At 46.5% G+C, this 19083-nt stretch overlaps 1 protein-coding gene across 2 annotated transcripts in view; it reads right to left on the reverse strand.

The window, feature by feature from the left end:
* PRMT9 (protein arginine methyltransferase 9) overlaps nucleotides 1-19083 on the reverse strand; it is a 1177496-nt gene that overhangs the window by 235537 nt on the left and 922876 nt on the right. For both annotated transcript variants that reach the window (XM_069631249.1, XM_069631248.1), the window contains exons 9-10: nucleotides 16510-17185; nucleotides 14286-14439 (exon numbers count right to left, since the gene is read on the reverse strand). In XM_069631249.1, the coding sequence (XP_069487350.1) occupies nucleotides 14286-14439; nucleotides 16510-17185 (830 nt within the window). The remainder of the gene's footprint in view (nucleotides 1-14285; nucleotides 14440-16509; nucleotides 17186-19083) is intronic.

The following is a 19083-nucleotide window of genomic DNA, read 5'->3' on the forward strand; positions in this document are numbered from 1 at the left end:
GGTGGGGGGGATTTCCTAGACCCCGCAAACTCAAGCATGTCACTCAAGGACCTAGCATATATTGTAGCAAAACGCAGGATAGCCATGGGCTGGAAGGCGCAAGCTAGACCAAATGTAGAGGCATGGTGGAGGGACCTTCTGAAATGGGCAAATGCTGAGACGGTTGCCTGGAGCGAAGCAGCGTGGAGAGGGGGGCAGGAGGAGGAGGCGGGAACGCTAACGGCTTGGATACAACTGGTCGCCTCCCTGTCAAACCCGGAGCCTGTAGAATCTGGATCCGAAAGCTCCCATGAAGGAGATGAAGCTGTGGACGACAGGGAACTAACACTATGGCTGTAGATGGCGAGACTCTAGGGGGGCGGGAGGGTGGTTTATTTACCATGTTTAGGTACACAGTGTGTTTGTTGTGGAAATTGATAAACATATTTAAAAAAAATAAAAATACATGAGAAAATGTGTAAAACTCCCCATACGTTGTTGGGTGACAAGAGTATCATTGAGAAATGCATTGTGCTGTGCACAGCGGCCGCAGTATTATTTGTGTCAGTTATATTTGCATTTACATTTGCAACATTGTCATGTGTTAAAGATCCCACAGACCCATTAGTAAATGATCCATTAATACTAGTTGCATTTCCTACCCCCTTTTTATATCAATATTCCATATAAAACTACATCCTAAATAAATGCCTAGTTCATATACATACAAATAGCAAATATACTAGCTACCAAATGCATTACACATATGTACATGGGGAAAGCACAGTTATAAGAGGATCTTTCTGAAAACGAGAATGTAGCATTTTATTGATGGAGTTGTTGGACCCATGTACATCCATTGCATGGGAAATAAATGAAAAAGACAATAGAGAGGGAAACAATAGAGAGAAAAAAATAGAGAGATGAGTGAGCTCTCAGTGCAAACAATGCATAACAGCGTTTTTATTAATTACAGAGGCATGCTCACTGTAGAACCCTTTTTAAAAAATGTACTAAGGTCAAAAACACACCAGGGAGACACCAGCAGTCAATATGCAGCTGACCATTGGTCTATAGAACTTTTATCTGGAGAAGAGGTGTTACTTATGTGAGAAAGGCATGATGCTCAGGTAGACAGACACAAGGATACAAGTTTCGAAAAGCTTTATTTATAAAAATGGGGTTTGAAGAATGCCTAACTTGCCCTATTTCTAAATGGGTGTAGTCTAATAGTCCAAAAGTCTGTATGTCAAAAATAAAGAATATGTCTGTGTCAAACCTATGCTTCCCCTATGTTCCAATTTAACAATGTGTAGGATATTGGATAAATTATATGTGTCTCAAAAGAATATCAGGATTGTCATGGAGTTTCTTCTCAATTCCCTTCCCCAAACTTAAGTCACTTGGGAGCTCCAAAAGTTCAGTTTGTTCAAAACAGTTCACAAAAAGGCAGTTCGATAGTTTTCTTATTCGGCACAGATCATATACTTCTCTCAGGCTTCCCTTACCCGATTCAATGCTTCTAGCGTAACAAAGTTCATCTTTAACAATGTTCCTGGGTGGATCATTCCAGCTTCCCTCACTGGAGCTTAGACCCTCTTCACTCATTACCTTTAACTCTTAAGCATTTAACATTTCAACATTTCATCAATCTTGATACACAGGGTTCCCGTCCCTAATCTTCCTCCTTTCCTCATGCGGTTTATATCAAAGACTTTCAAAACGGCACAGCTTCACTTATTCTCATGCCTGACCACTCTGACACCGTTGCAATCTGGTTATCGTATTCCTTATATTCTGTTAGTCTGTCCTCAAGCGTGTCTTCTAGCACCACATGTTTTACTTCCTTCTCTCCATCTCAAACAAGCTCCTTAGCACCCCGTCAAGTTCCACTTTGTCAATTAATTTCCTTCCTCAAGCATGCCTTCTAGCACCACGACAAGTTTCTTGTCAATTCACTTAATCTCCAAGTTCTGTTTCATCCGATCCCCATCAGCATATTGTTTCACTCACTATTTTGTTCCATAGGCTTCCCCGTCGGCTTTCACTTTCATTAACTTTATGTAACTTGCTTTTCACCTCAGCAATACTTTGCTTAACTTTCGCATTTCACAGAGACTTTCGACAATGCAGTATTCCACAGGACCGCTCTGTTACTTTGTTTCATCACAGTTCAAAACAATCGAAGCTTTCAATCAACGCAACTCGCTTCTTACTTGTAACCTTGGTAATCATTAGCGTTGGTACAAACTGGGCTCTCTCATCACTTTGAACTCACCAATTGTAGTTTAACAAAGCAACCTGCACATCTTTTTTTATCCGAGGTCAGGGTCTCTCCCCTCTTGCCCCTCAGACCTTCCTGGGTTGCATTGCTGTCCCAAGTAAACTAGCAATCTCTTGGCACAATCTTCTGAGAAATTAACCAGCTATTCTGCTTCCTTTGATGAACCCTTTTGGCTTCTTGGAGACACAGCTCCTTCGCCAGGAAGGCACTTCTCCTGCTTCAACCTGCACCCTTGTAGCGCCTGAGCATCCCGTTCTCTCAAGCCTGGTTCTCAATAGCCTCTGCTCAGCTGCTTGCCTGCTCTCCTTCTCAAACTCTCCTTTGCATTCCTGGCTTTCTGTGCTCCTTTTGTGAATCTGGTTTCCACCTTTTATACTTAGTTCAGTTCTCAATTGGATCCAGGTGTTAGTGATTGCAGCCAAGTGCCTGACTTAGCCTGTCCTCATTAGAGGGACATTCATAGAAAGAGAGAAGTCCTTTTGAGTGTAGGTGTTCCGGTGTAATGTTAAGACGGGAGAAACATTGAGGGTTCTGGGGAAACCAGGGGTCTGGCTGACAGTAGGCTGAGGGAATATCGGTTAGGGGGTTGAGAGGGGGGATACCATGTCTCACCCTCAGGTAATCCCTCCCCAATACCAAGTAACCCTCCACTCAGGTGATCCTCTCTCGCTAGCCCGCCTCCAAGGTCGGGATCAACAAGCGATGGCCCTCCCCAGGCCACCTGTTTGGAAGATCCGCCGGGAGTGGGAAGGGAAAAACCCTTATCAGATTAAAGCTGCCCAACCAAGGAACGGAATTTGGGTCCAAATTTACATTTTTCGACACAGAGTCAAATGCTTTTTGCATATCCAGGGTGGCTGCCACTGCCTGAACGTTCGGGTCTATTCTATTAATAATGTTAAACAGGCGCCTCAGATTCAAGGAGGTGGAGCGTCCAGGAATAAATACTGCTTGGTCTGGGTGGATGATGTACGGCATGAAGGGGGCTAAACGTAAAGCTAGCAATTTAGCGTACATTTTAACGTCGCAATTAATGAGAGAGAGGGGGTGGTACGAGCCACATTGGGTAGGGGGGTTTGCCAGGGCTTAAGTAGAACTGATATTATGGCTTCACAGAGAAAAGGCGGAAGACTGCCCACTTCACATGATTCGTCCCATAGGTCCATCAATTGAGGGATTAGGAGGGATTTAAAATGTTTATAAAATTCAACTGGAAGGCCGTCTGAGCCCGGGGCCTTTCCCGATGACATGAGTCGATAGCCTCTGAAAGCTCCTCAGCGGTAAACGGCCTCTCAAGGCAGCTATTAGTTTCAGCAGAGTGGACTGAAAGGGGAAGGCTGTCTAAATAGGCATCGATCTCGGCTGTTGGGACACTCAGCGTTTGAATAAAGGGATTCGTAGAATACCAGGAATTCTGATTGAATGTCCTGTGATAGTGTGGCTAGGGTGCCATTGGTTCTCTAGATAGCCGGGATGTTTGGGGATCCGAACTCTCGGTGGATAAGTCTGGCTAAAATTCGGCCTGGTCGTTCACCCTCCCCATATTTTCGCACGAGGTGGGGGTTGTGGAGAAATTTCAACTCGCGTTTCGCATGTGAGCGAAACGTGTCTAGTTCAGTGCCTAAAGACGCCAGGATTTTGGGGGGATTGTTTTAGAGCGTATTAGGACTTAAGGGTGGTAAGAGCCAACTCGCTTTTAAGGATATCTCTCCGAATCACTTTAAGGATACCGTTCTCTTTGGAGATGGCAATACCTCTAATGTAGGCTTTAAATGACTCCCAAAGGGTGGCCTGTGAAGAGACCGAATTAGTGTTGATTTAAAAAAAGTTATTGATGGCGGTCTCCAGTTCAGAACTGAAGGCTGTGTCAAGTAAGGAATGAGGTTTAATTTTCCACTGCCGAGTTCTATTGTAATCTGGACCCCAGAAGAGGGAGATGGTCACTGGAGAGTGGTCTGAGAGAGTCCTGGGGAGAATCGGCAAGTGTGTTCCTCATCAGTATATCTGATATCAACCATTTGTCAATCCTAGAGTGTGAGTCGTGAACCGAGGAGTAGAAGGAATATGTTCAAGAGTCGGGGTATATCAGTCTCCATACTTATAAGATCGCCAGCCGGGGAAGCAATTTAAGAATAGAGTAGGCTGCTTTGGAGAGTTGGCGGGGTCTGGAACCTGATCTGTCGAGGTTCACGTCTAGTATTGTGTTAAAGTCGCCACCCCAAAGGATCGGGATCAGAGGGAAGCTTTCCAAGAGAGAAGCTAGGTGTAAGTAAAATTCAGGGTCATCCACATTAGGACCATAAATATTTAGTAACACAACTCCTCTTCCTTTCAGTGGTATTTCCTCTCCCAATTTGAGTCTGGTTTCTTGGATAAATAACAAGTCCAGACACGCTCTATCAAATTCCTGTGCAACTAATGACCTCTTAGTGGGGAAGTTAAGCCCATCGACATTGAGCGTGCCCATCCGCAGGCTCCCTTTCAATTGCCCCGTGTTACTTGGCGCTGCCATCTTAACTTTAGTTCCCCCCATTTTAACTGCTTCCCTCCCGAACCCTCTCCCTATTCAGATTGCCCGTCTGTAGTCTGAGTCTCCTGTGCGCCTTTATCTGTCGGAGTTTCCCCTTTTTCCCCCCCTCCCCCTTTGAACTGTTAACAAAGCTAAACCTACTAACTGAACCACGGACATTGTGTCTATCCTAGGTCCTTGGGGTTGAGACGCCCTCTTGGAGTTGAGGGCCACTAAGCTCACCCCTTGCAGGAAATTTCTTTTATGAGTCCCGTTCCATGCATTGTACACGCCTTGTGCAAGTGTGCGGCGGCTAATGCTTAATTTACCTTTTCATGGTGGTTTCGTGGGGGATTCCGGGTTTAGTTTGGCATATTTTCCCCATTGGGGAGGCCCTTCTGTGTTTTGCGCTTTGGATGTCCGGGCTTCCGTGGGACTCAGTGGGGTTCTGCCTTTGTTTAGCTTTATTAGCTGGTTTAGTGCCTGCTCAGCCTCTTCTGGGGTTACCACTCTATAGTCCTCGTCTTTATATACAAAGGTCAGATCAAAGGGGTAGCCCCACCTGTAGCGTATCGCTTTCTCCGTTAGCCATGACATAAGGGATCTGCAGGCTCTCCTCCTCCCCAGTGAGAAGTTTGACAGATCTTGGAATATCTTTATCTTGGAGCCTTGGAACAGAATATCTTAGGTCTGTTTAGCTTTGAGAAGGATCTCTGATTTTTCTCTGTAGCTATGGAACTTGACTACAATTGAACGAGGGTCTCCTCTGAAGGTTCGTCCCCCTCTATAGGCCCCCTCAATGTTCACTCTTTTGCCACCATCGGCCATGAAAAGGTGGTCTATTATTTTCTGAACCATTCTTTCAAAGTGGTCTGGTGTTTCTCCTTCTTTCTCTTGTAGCCCTACGATAAGCGGATGCCCTTTCTTGCCTGGAGCTCACTGATGTATTTTGCCCACATTTATAATTGTTTCCTGCATTTAAACATCAATTCCCCCTGGGGGGGCGCTGTTGTGCTGCCGTCAAAATGGCCGCCTAGTGTCATGATCTCTGCTTCCAAAAGGTCAGGGTTTTCCCAACTCCCTTGGAAGCAGATCCATAACCCAGGTTCCGAGTGCCAACCAGTCCCAATTGGGGCCTTTTGGACCGAGTCCTGGCGCCAGTGGCACCAGGCTCATAAATATGCCCAGTCCCAGCGCTGGAAGCGCCGGGCTCATAATGCTTGGGTGGACTTACCTGCAGCAGACCATGCTGCTTACTTGCCTGCCAGTTGAGCCCCTGATCCTCTTCTGTTTGGAACTACTTTTCCTGTTGGGTGGGGCTGGAGCCACTCCCTAGATTTAGAACACTGGAACTCTTCTGGAAGGCAGGAACTCTTTTCTTACCAGGAACTCTTTTCTTACTTAGGCGTGGCTGTGGAAGGAGACACCTAAGCACTACAGGAGGCTATTTAAACCACACCCGGTGGATGAATCTTGCTTTGCGTTATTCTGCACCCTCTGCAGCAGGACGCTCATCGTGTCTTCTGCATCCAGTCTTCAGCAACACCTATAAAGACAAGAAAGAACAGGTTAGCATTCCGGCATCGGAAAGGCAAAGGCTTACCTACTCTTCGTGCGCTCCGGAGGTCTTCATACTGCATTCTGGCATCTGAAAGACAAAAGCTTACCAACTCTTCGCACGCTCCGGAGGCCTTCGGCGCTGCATCCGCATCTGAAAGACAAAACAAGGTGCGTTTAAAGACATTGGGGAACTTTAATACTCACGTGCCATTACTCCTTTCCACATCTAATCCAGTGGGTATTCCGGCACCCTGCAGCCGCTCCGAACTCGTACCTGCAAAATAAAAAGACAGTTAGAGCGCATCGTGAAGCAGGCAACAAGCGCTTACTCACGTGCTTCCAGGCGCTTCTATTCATCACACGGGCTCCATCTTCAACTCACTTCAGCCCGTCATCCGCCATCGCCGGAACCCTGCAAAACAAGAGACATCATTACTAAAGACTTTAAAAAGACATTTGAATGACTCGAAACTTACCGTTCGTGCAGTAAACGACGGACAGCAGTCCTCTGAAGTCAAGAGGCCTGCGCTACCTATCCAGTGAAGAAATTGGCTACAGCACCCTGCCCCGAGGCAGATGGAGAGCTCGGCATTCACTTACCTAAGACATCTTACTCTACACGTCAGGCATACAGTGCACAGAGGTCCAGCCCAAAGAGCCAACCGGGTGCTACACATCACCTTTGAAGATATGGTAGTCGCCCAGTCAAGACCGGCGCCTCTGCGAGAATCAGGTGAGCGTTACACCTAGCTTGTAAGCTCTGTATATCACCAAAACGTATCCTAGTGCATCGCGTGATTCTTATGACATACCAGCCATAACTTCTACCACACATCGTGTATGTACTGATGCACCCCTCCTATGGCTCCTGGAAGGAATCGGACCACCGGGACTGCACTATAGCTGGCAGAGTCTTGTGACTGACGGCGGCTGCCCTGCCAACTGGGCCCTACTGAGCTCTGCGGGCCTTGGAGTTGCCTTCCCGGCTCGGCTCTGCCAGCACCCGACATCGCTTGCCTCCATCTGCTGGTTCCATCGTGGTGGGGGTCGCCAGCAGCCCTCCCCCGCACTGGGGGCCGGGTGGCGTGTGTTTGGCCCGTGGTGCGTGCGGCCCTGGGGTCCCGCGCTTTACTGGTGCAGCTACCAGCGACCGTCCGAAGCCCGCATTTGTATGCCCCCACCCTCTGCCCCCCCGCAGCTGTGCCGGCGCCTGTCTGCTGAGGTGGGCGGCCTGGAGGCTGCGGACCTCCCTGCCTCGGCCCCGGATGTCGGCGCCTGATTGCCTGACCCTGCAGCGACCGTTGGACACCATGCTCGGGGTGGGGGGCGCTGATGTATGCGGTGCTATGGCTGCGGTGGAGCGCTCCTGAGACCCGTGCCCCTCTGTCGGCCCCCGGCTGGTGCTCCCCTCCACAACCCCTCACGTGGCCCCAGCATTGTGTCCCCCTGCCACCTGGAGGTCCCCCATTGCTGCACTGGACTCAGGGGAGTGCTGACCTTCCCACCCTGCGACGCTGCTGCCGCTGCATCCCGCTGTGGCCCTGGCAGGATCCCTAGACCATCACGCTGCCTGCAGCTGAGTGGAGCTCCCCTGCCACTGACTGCCACACTGGTACCTTCTCCAGGTCACTTGAAATCACCAGCCAGGTACATGGCTTTCTTTATTTTTGGCCCACATCTACAATAACCTCACAGTACATTTGACTTGCCTCCCCTGCCCCCATTGCCCTATTACAGGCAGTGAGTGAGAGTGAGGGAGGCAGCACGGGCATACACTTCATCCCGGCCCCTGGTGTGTAGCGGGAGGAGAGGACTGCACCGCTGCCTCGGTTCCACGGTGCTCCCATAGACCCGAGCTGTGATCTGCCCACTGGGACATACTGCTACACGACCCCTGCATCTTGCAATTGCCCTCCTGGCCACCAAACTGCTGACATGCCGACTCTTGCTGGGGTCCCCTGCCCTGCTCTGCCACTACCCCGGCACCAACTGTGACAACTGCTGCATATCACCTGGCCCACCTCGGGCTGTTCGCACTGGTGACATGATTGGACTCCATATACTGGTACTTACCTGATCCATTACTGCTCTGAGATGTCAAACAGGTCCCGAGGTGCCAACAAGGTGGGTTCCATGGATAAGTTTACCAAAGCTGCGCCTAGACCCGAGTCGGGTCATTCATCGACTTGCCAAGAAGAGCCGGCCTTGCCCCCAGATATGCCGACCCCTGATCTTACTGCGATGATGGGAGTCCATGACTAAGAACTTCACTTCCTTCTACGAAAAGCTGGACGATATTAATGCTAATGTTGCATCACTTAAATCCCAACTCGATCATGCTGGGACCAGTATTACCGAAGCAGAGTCTAGGATTGGGGCTAATGAAGATGGACTGCATGCCCTTCAAGATACAGTTGCTTCCCTTACCCGCGATATGAAGCTCGTGAAAGACAAGTGTGATGACTTGGAATCCAGATCACGCAGGAACAATATACGGATCGTGGGGGTTCGGGAGAACGCGCTAAGGGCCGCATGGAGTTGGCAGTTGAGAACCTACACAAGGAACTACTGGGCGACCCAGAATTGTCTCCTTTATTCACTGCTGAGCGTGCCCACCGTGGCTTATCTCCCCGCCCCAGGCCCAGAGATTTCCCCAGACCCATCATTGTTAAAATTCTGAGTTACAGAGACAGGGATCTGGTACACAGTCTGTCACGAGGCAAAGGTGAACTACATCCTGGCTCCCAGATAATCTGGATCTTTCCTGACTTCTCCGTGGGGCTGCAGCAGGAACGACGCCAGATCCTCGGTGTAAAAAATATGTTGAGGGAACGCAACATCCCCTACGCTATTCTTTTTCCAGCATGCCTCAAGTTCACCTTTAAGGAGAAGTTATACTTCTTCACGGTCCCTGACGAAGCAGTGAAGTCCATAGAGGCACAGATACCGCTCAATAATCCGGCTGAGAACCTCATTGATAATGACTGATCAGAGGCTGAACGCTTCCATCCCAGCTAGGTCCTTGTTAACAATTATTCTTTAACGCCTGGGCTGATAGCAGTGTTGTCTTTGTTGTTCTTTATGCTATGTCTTAAAAATGTGTCGAGATGTGGCATGCTTGCTCACATGGGCCATGGAGGGGTCTCCACGGCATTGTCATCGCCTGATGCCACGGACCATGTGGTGATAATTCGATACTTATTGACTCACTGGTCAATACTTTTGCAAATCGTTCATGTTATACTGTTGATTCATTGTGTTGGCACAGCTTCTCACCGCTGTATGTACGTATGAGGCGAAACTCTGCTCAGACAATTTGCATCGCCTCCTTGGCTGCAGGGTCAGACTCCCTGCTTTCCTCACACATGCACCGATACTATCTCAACCAGGTTATGCTCTACCATCTGCACTGATATCATGAGCTCTTGATTGATAACTTGCCTGCCATAGTACTGCTTCTGGGTATATACTCCTTCTCACAGCTGTTTTTTGACTTGCCTGTGATATTTGCAATAGTTGGTTCATACCTGCAGCTGCCCTGGTTCTACTTCGTAGCCACTGCATATGTCGATATATTGGTAAACATGTTGTGTTGTTTATACTGCCAATGTACAGTACCATTTCTGGTACTTCAATACTCTTGCTCTGGTCGGATGCATGGCAACAGCACTCCCTGCTGCGGTTGCAATGGCCACTGTAGGGGAATTGGTAAGTTTTGGCCACCGTTGGGCTGGTAGTACAGTCAGTCCATGTTGGGATCAGCCCACTTTCACCTGCTTTTTGGGGATAGTGTTGATTCTGGGAGGGGGGTGGGTGGGTCCACTGCCAGTTATGTTAGGGTGGTGAGGGAGGGGGGTGGTACTGTTCAAGGGGGTTTTACTGGAAACGGCAGAGGAAGACCTATGATCCCCAATTGATACCCCAGACTTCGTTGACAACATCGCCTCAATACTTCTGGGATATGGGCATTCCGATCATCTGGGGAGGCGATATAAATCTAAATCTTGATACCTGCTTGGACGGAACCTGTACCGCACCCAGATCTCTATCACAAGCCGCATGCAGGCTACACATACACAGTGCATCATTGGACATCCAGGATGTCTGGAGGTCCCTCCACCCTCAATCACGCAAATACACCTACTACTCTACAGTTCACGATAGTTCCTTAAGAATTGACCTTTTCAAGGTATCCAACATCTTGATGGGGAGGATTAATGAAGCGCAGATAGTGACCCGCACTTTGTCCGACCATGCCCCGATCACCCGGTCTGTAGAGTTGGGTGCTCCGTTACCTACTTTTAGCACATGGCGCTTCATGTCCGCAGCCCTCCTCGACATAGTCTTTAAGGCAGACATATTAGCGGACATCGAGACCTTCTTTGCATGCAACTCCATACATGCTACTACTGCCGGGGTCCGCTGGGATGCTTTCAAGGTATAAATCAGGGGGATGTCCATTTCAAGGGAGGCGGGGGTGTTGAAGACCATACGAAACTACCTTAATCGCTCTGAAGCCAAACTGTGTGAATTCGAACAAGATTGCTCGTCAGCTGCTGACCCAGCCAAACTCGCTTAAATTAGCGAGGAACTTGAGGTGTTCCAAACGCACGCCACCAGGGAGGTTCGATATTTCAGTCGCCCACAGGCTGCTCGTAAATACGGGGAGGGTGAGAGACCAGGCAGAACATTGGCGAAATTAATGAGGGGAGAAGGGGGACAAGCCCAAATTGTGTCTGTCAAGGATGCGCAAGGGGCTCCACAGCGTTCGGACCAGCAGATACTGGACAGATACTGGACATCTTTACTGAATTCTACACTAATCTGTATGCCTTACCCCCTGAGCATAGTGAACAGCACATGAGAGACCTTCTTGAACTTACTATATGGGACAGTTCGATTTAGGGGGTGCCCTCGTCCAGGGCATGTGCTGCTGGTCAGCACATCGCTTTTCCTCGGTAACCAGGAGTCTTGGGCCGCCTGGCCGGCGTATTCGTAACACTGAATAATGTCTGGTGGGCACAAAACTTTTCCCAGCCTCTGCATCTCGGGGCCCGCCTCTGCCCAGCTCTCCCTTTGTCAGGGGTTAGATTTTGCTGGAGCCACCTGGGGCTTGTGTTTGTGGGGTGGCGGGCCTCTTTGGTAGTTTATTTCAGTTCAATAAGGGACCTCCCGCAGGTTGCTTGTTGGGCTTTGCAGCCCTCAGTCTTTTGGCGCCTAAAGCCTATCGACCAAATTGTTCGTAGTGTGATGGGGCGGGGGGAAGGGGCTCACTCTTCTAATCAATCTCGTTTTTTCTTCGTTTCTCACCCTCCTCAGGTGCTCAAACGGTCCGTTGGCGCTCCCACAGTTCAAGGCTTCTCTTTTTGCACTTTCTCTATCAAGTTAAGGATCGAGATATTCTCTAAATCATCTCATCTGTCCCCGTTAAAACGGGAGCCGATGTTCAGGGGACCATTGTCTTTCGCGCCCCCTAGTGGTCTCCCAAGGTAGGACTTTTTTTTTTCTTCTGGTACATGGCCATGGATCAGGGAAGCGTTTACGAACCTTTGAATGGGTTTGCTCAAGACCTCAGCATGTTGTTTAGCTAAATAAGCTGGAATGGGGTCATATATGCGATTTGTTGGTTTCAGTTCCCCAAGAAGTTTCTCAATAGTATCCCTATTCATTGGGGTGAAATTAAACTCAGAATCCTGAGCCTTTTCCTCGGGCACCAGGTCAGCATTAATTGAGCTCAGCATCATAGTGGACTCGGCATCAATGTTTGCTCTAATGTGATCAGTCTTATTAGCAAAGAATTCGCTAAATTCATTTGGCAATAATTGGCTGCGATCCAAACATGTATTTATATAATCCGGATTTGTGAAATTCCTAATACATTTAAACAGTTCTCCAGGTCTGTTTGCTGCCACATTTATATCATTCTGTACAATTTGTGCTTTAGCCTGCATAATCTCGGCTTTATACTGTTTTAGGGCTATCTTTGCCTTCAATCTTCAGCCGTTTGTGTTAAGCGCCATTTCCTTTCAATAATGACTTTGCCATTGTTTCAATTCTTTAGTGTACCACTGATTCCCTCTCCTTATCGTACCTACACACTTTTCATTGGTGCCATGAGGTAATGGTTAATCCGTAGTTGTTGCATTAAACTAATCTAGTCCTCTGCTACACCCATCATATACTTTACCCTCGGCATATTAAGCATCAAATCTTCATCGGATATTTGATCCAGATTCTTTTTCCTACGTCGGAATTCTAGATTACCCGAGAGTTATACACCCACTCTACTTCGCCCATGAAGAATAGGGAGATCACCCTCTCCAGTTCTACCTATCATTCAAGACTACAGAAAATGTTTATTCAAGTTTTCTGAATCAATTCCCAAAACTGGACTTCCTTTCCTAGAATGATCAAAATATTAGGACGAGGAAGAGAAATCGAGCAACGCAGAGGGAGGAAGCCCACAAGCCCAGTGAGCGCTCTAGTGGTTGCTTGTACACACCTGTGCCCGAGAAGTTTAAAAGGCAAGTGAAGCAGGGAATATATGTCTGCTGCTGGCGAGGGAGAGATGCGTCTCTATGTGAGGTTGAAGAAACCGAAAGGCATATTGGCGTGGTGGAGAAAGGCGTCTCACCAGCAAAGAAAGAAGAGGCTGCTGTGCGAGAAGGACACACTGTGGGAAAGCCAAAAGCTGGCAAGAGTCTCCTGGGCATTTACAGGTGACAGAGAGCAGCGCTTTACTTACTGGAGCCTGGCAAGAAGCAGACGTGTCAAGTGGAAGCTGCGAGAGCCGAAGAAATCAAGAGAAAGCAGCTGCGAGAAGAAAGCTGAAGGAAATGCTTCTCCGGTTGACCGCTGGGAATCCAGGTACACCAACAAGGCTGGTGAGTCCACCCAGAAGCATGGGGACCCTGGGGTGTATCAGCGGCCACACCGAATGCAAGTAATTGAACAACAAGCAACTGAGAGAGAAAGAATGCATGAATGAATATTAAAAGGGGAAGTAAGTTACAAACAAAACCCTTACAAGCAGATGAATATAAATTGTGCGAACAAAAGAGAAACTAGGACCGGATAATATATCCGGAGGACATATTTACAAACAAAGTATGTGTGCAACTTTGGGGCAGGGCAAATAGCCCATGTGAATGCAAGAAGTATACCAGGCAATCACAAGTGTGTGAAAACAAGAGGTCCTTGCAGGATAGTATACCAGGCATCCATAATGGTGTGAAATAAAGAGATCCTGAGAGGAAACATCAGGACTAGAAAAGATAGTGTGAACGAGGTGTTCAAAAGAGACAGAATTGCAAAGTTAAATATGTTTGTACATCAATATTTTTGTGGGCCAAGACAAGACCAAGGAACTGCTGAATGTGAAACTTCAGAGGACAAAGAGGAATCCAAGCAAAGGGAACCACCCTCTGGATCAAGGACCTTTATCCTTTAAGACCTTTAATGTTGGAGCCCTTTATTATTCTTTTTTTTTTTTTAACACTTTTCTAAACCTTCTAAGGTTATAGACATTTCCCATTTCACTTTAGAGTTTAGTTTTAGTGTGATGATCAGAAAAAAACTTTGAGCATGGAGCAGTTTTGTTTTAGACATTCTGACACAGACACATACTCCGTTTTGGGTTTAGGTAGGCACATTTCTCTTAGAGCAGGGTCGGAGAGGCATTTTCCCAACCCCCTTCATTTTTAATAAAAGTCTTTAACCAAAATCATGACTAACTTATGTTTGAGTTTTATTGCTGACACCTCACAGAATGTATAACATCGGATCCACTTTAAGATAGCCACACAGGTTCATGTTCTTTAAGTTAGTTCTAAAAGAATGAATTACCTATGACATATGAACTGTTAACATGTCAAAGTTTCTGAAAAAAATTCAAATAAGCATTTACAGCATTGTGCATATTGTAAAGTAAATGCCAAAATGAAAGTAGTCTACCTTGAACTGGTTGATGAAAGGGGCAATATTAAACCCCATGGTGGGTTCTGTGCCCTGGACAGCACTTTCCTGCATCAATGTCTGTGACTCCACAAGCATCCCAAGCATCACCACGTACTGAGGAAATATCTTCCCTCCAGATTGAAGCAAACATCTGTGTGGTTAGAAAAAAAGATCAGGATCTTGACATATTAACCAACATTCAGCTTTCTAAACAGGTGCCAAAGTCCAAGCTATCATTGTATAAACAATATTTGTTTGTTCACAGTGTTCCAAATGGTCCACCATTATTTTCAGACTTGGTCTTCAGGCTCAACTTAAATCAGCTGTGGTGAACCTTTGGATTTCTACTTTTGGGTGATGGGCAGGATTTTATCAGTAGTGCATAACAAGACTGCACAATGAAACTGAAGACATGGGGCCTCATTACGGGTCCAACGGTAAGCCTGCTGGTGCTACCGGCGGGTTGCCGCTGTACCGTAAATCATTACCACCACCTGACTTCCTGGTACCACTGGGCTATTAAAATCCTGCAGCCGGGAAGTCAGGCACCGGTAATTTCGTTAATCCTCATTCCCATAGAGTCCTCATAGGACTCTATGGGAGTGGGGACCACAGAAGCACCGGCACCGTTGCTGACGGTGACGGTGCTTCTGCGACGGTCTGCCTACCGTGGCCGCTGCGCCCGGCACGGTCAGCCCTGTTGGGCACAGCGGCTCGGGCAGGCAGACTCGTAGTTTGCCGGTCCAGAAACAACGGTGCCGGTAAGTTTACCGGCACCATTGTTTCCGAACTGCCAAACTTAGAATGAGGCCCATGGTTTACGGTTTTTCTAATAAATGATGGATTTTCATACCACAAGGGATATTTTGAGGATCCAGAGCCAGGGCTCACATAGGACAACATACATTTCAAAAGAGTGAATCTAGTTCATAAATAAGTTGGCCATAATGGGCAATAATCTATGAAGGCCAACCTTTGTTTCAAACAGGCTTATCTTCTCCATAGCAGTTTTTAAAAGGATACCCTTCTAATGTAACTTTGTTGTAAAAGTTCTCTTCCATCAGTCTGGCTATCTGTTCTTCTCCACATCCATTCTCTTATCCTTGCTTTCCTTTTATTTAGCCTCACACTAGATCGACAACTGCCTTTCATAGTTTGTTTCTCACCATCCATTTTTGAGGTACCCATCAAAGTTAGTTCACTCCCTCTCTCTCATAAGCCTCACACATCTAGTGAGACTGAAATCCGTCCAATGTCTCATGGCTTGCTCTGTGAGGAAAATGGTTCAACAATCCTTGATCCACAAAGGTCACCTTGTAATCTACTGTAAATTGGTATTTCTTGCTCAACTAAGAAGACATCAGAATAATATTCCAATTCACATGCCAACATTAAGGATCTGCATTTGTAAATGTTGATCGCCATTACAGTCACATGGTCACCCAATTAAAAACCAGCAGTAGAGATACTATACCAATGCAGTACTTAAATAACTATTTTGTACTTACTTAACTTGTACACATTCTACACTTTCCATTCACTGTGTACAAATTCATAGTCACAATAGCAATATCACTGCCAATCTATGATTGTTTCACTGCTCACTCCCTCTATTGTTCTGCCTGTAACTGGGGTATAATCCCAATAATCAGCGGCACTATAATATTAATTTGATTTTTTCTGTTATAAGAATACACAATGACATGCCTACAAACCCCTACGGTTGAACACAGAACACCAACAAGTGGAAGGAATACAATCTTCACTGTCAGGCGGCCCAAAACCACCATGGCTAATCAAAGGTTTGCCGTCTGGACTAAAAGGTAACATTGGGTATTTTCATACGTGAAAATGCAACCGGTGTGCACAGAATAAAACTTCCCACCAGCAACTATGACATGAAAATGTACCCTATGGATGGCGGTATTGTACATTGAGTGGGAAGGAAACATCAGGTCAATAGGGACTGCAATGCAAAAATAAGATTTTCCTTTTTCAGACTATTTTAAAGTACCGTATTCACTTAACGTTTGTACAGCAGTTACCTGGTACCCAACAACGTCTACTTTGTTCTTTGTGCACACATTTACACTACCTTTCCAAATGCACTTCGCAAAATAACTATTTCTTTGTCTGCCAGTTAGGTTCCCTCAAGACAGACATTTCCTTATAAAAAATGGTTGACAAAAGCTGTAACAGTTCAATCATCTATACGCAATACCTGGATAATGCTCCTTTTTCCATCACGTCCTGTTGGATGAGTCCAGAGGTCTCAATGACGTCGAGGATGATCACACTCCACAGTTTGTCCGACTTAGGTCTTTGTAAAACACCACCATTTTCCTCCAGCTGACTGAGCCAAAATTCTAATGCATCCTTGGGAAAGTGATTTACTTCTGCAATGATGTCAAGAGCTACACAGTGTTCCTCTTTTTCCACAGAGCTGTAAGCCTTCACTGGACCCAGCTTGCCAGCAATCACTGGTAGAATGGAAAAGCCGTCTGACACATCAAGTACATACAAAGGGTCCATGATGCTTCGGAGTGGGTTCTCTAATTTATCATCCACAAACTCTCCCTGACACTCTCGGTCAGGCAATAAAGAGGCCACAACTTTGCCAATAGCAGCCTTAAATCCTTCATGATAGGACTCATTGTTCAGTAAGGCAATTTCTGAACATTCCAGTGTGCATTTCCGCTCAGTTGTGTGAAGGCTAGCAAGAGCGTTACAAAGTTCAGCCTCCTTGCCTAAAGGCATATTGTTTTCTGTCTCTCCAGAATCCATTTGATCACCAAGATATGGATTTGACGTCACAACAGCAACACTTTCAATCCTTAAGTAGCAGTCCCGGCAAGAAACGTCCATCACCAAACTGTTCCCAGGTTTCACAGCATAATCTTTATTACATAAAAATAAAGAGCAAGGCAACATTACTTCAAATACTATTTTCACCTGTTGGACATTTCATTCTTAGTTTTTTACCCTGTAACATATATTGGACAGACATACAAAATGTATCTGTAGCTCTGACCCAACAGAGACGGTATAATTGATTTTGTGCTTAATATCTCACAACATTTCAAGTGAATGTGCGAAGATGCCATTTACATCTGTAAAAAGCAAGTTGAGGTTTGCATTTGTTTTGTCTAGTCATTCTTAAAAAGAAAATGCAATACCTTCATTATTTAAAGGCTTCTCTCCTAGCAGGTTAGCCCATCACCACACACTCTGAAACGGGACAGTTGGAAACAAAGCAATAAAATATAGATGGAACTACAGGTGGTTGATGTGTGGCATATACAACACATGAGGGATAAAGATGAGGCACTTTAGTCCTATGTTCAACGTGGACACTTAAGCATCAATGGTATACTCACCTCGCCAGATAGACTGAAACAGGTACCAGAGGTCTGTACGCCCATTCCCCTGGTAACGGCTCATATTTCAATCAACAGACTTGCGCCAATTACCAAAACCCGAGGCAGTTAAAAGATGCAATCCTCAGAGATCCCATTCACAGGAGAGAACTTTCAGCTTTGTCAGCTACTCCAAGATAAACACCAGCCCAGAGAGTCGCTGGAATATCATTTGGGACAGTTAGGGGAAAGTTTATCTATAGGGTAACCACTTACACCAAAATCAAAAACACCTGGCTGTGTTGAGTTAGAAAAAGAAGTCAAAAAGTTGAACAGATACATAAGGCCACTGGCTCCCTCAAAGCATTGAGAAAGTGCCAGACCGCTAGAGTCCAGTTGGAAGCTCACTTGGCGGAGAGAGTTGCTCACTCCCCAATGTTAACAAAGCAAAAATACTATACAGGGGTTATACATCAAACCGATAGTTGGCTCACAAGCTCAAAAACACCAAAACAAGGAATAATATCCTGAAAGTCACAGACCATAATGGTAGTATACACTAGTGGACAAAGTCTTACTTCTCCAAATTAATGACGGGTAAGACGTCCGACAAAGAAATCCAAAAGGAATATATTAAGCATGCAAACCTACCCAGTATATCAGAGGAAAAATGTAACGCTGTAGAGCATCCTAGGACTAAAGAAGTGGTAGAAGCTGAGTTCCTCTCCCCTTCCCCCTATGAAGGCTCAGCGACTTGATTGCTTCACTGTGCTGTTATATAGGATGTTTAAGGCCTAACTAATAACACCGCTGACTAAAGTATATATTATTATCTGTGCCCGGTACGGCCGGGTTATTGAATGAGGGCCACAAATTGAGTATGGGCTGTGGGGGTGGTAAATCAAGGTTCCTGGAGCCTGAGGTTGATATCCCGGACATCACTACTCACCCCCGAATTTCGGCTGGGGTAAGGAATAAACTACAACGATTATACCTCCCCCCTAAATACGTGCCTCTGCCACAAAAGGTAAAACTGGGTAATCTGGATAATCTCCCCATGAACAAAGGTTCCTCTAATGGAGATTTAGTAGCATCATGGACCCAACCATCAACATCTGTCTTAATCGTGCCAATATTTTGACTGTCTTTGCAGAAATAGCTCCACTTGCTCTGGTGAGATCTAAGGACATCCAAAGAGTTTCATTCCCTATGAAGAGCCAAATGGGTGTGAGTATCATCGATCTGGCATCTCCACTGGTGGGGGAACTCCTAACTCAGAGGGAAGCGTTACTGTAGATGGGCATTGATGTTCATAGGGTGGAAGAGAAGAGGTCTAGTGGTCACCAACTGGAAACCCCTATCAGTACCTCCCCGGGTATCCTAGCCCAACAGAATGTGGGGCGGGGGGGGAACGGGAGCAACGAATGATGTGGATTGGG

Source organism: Ambystoma mexicanum, chromosome 6q (genome assembly GCF_040938575.1).
Source record: "Ambystoma mexicanum isolate Mex_15411 chromosome 6q, UKY_AmexF1_1, whole genome shotgun sequence".
In the NCBI taxonomy this organism is placed as follows: domain Eukaryota; kingdom Metazoa; phylum Chordata; class Amphibia; order Caudata; family Ambystomatidae; genus Ambystoma; species Ambystoma mexicanum.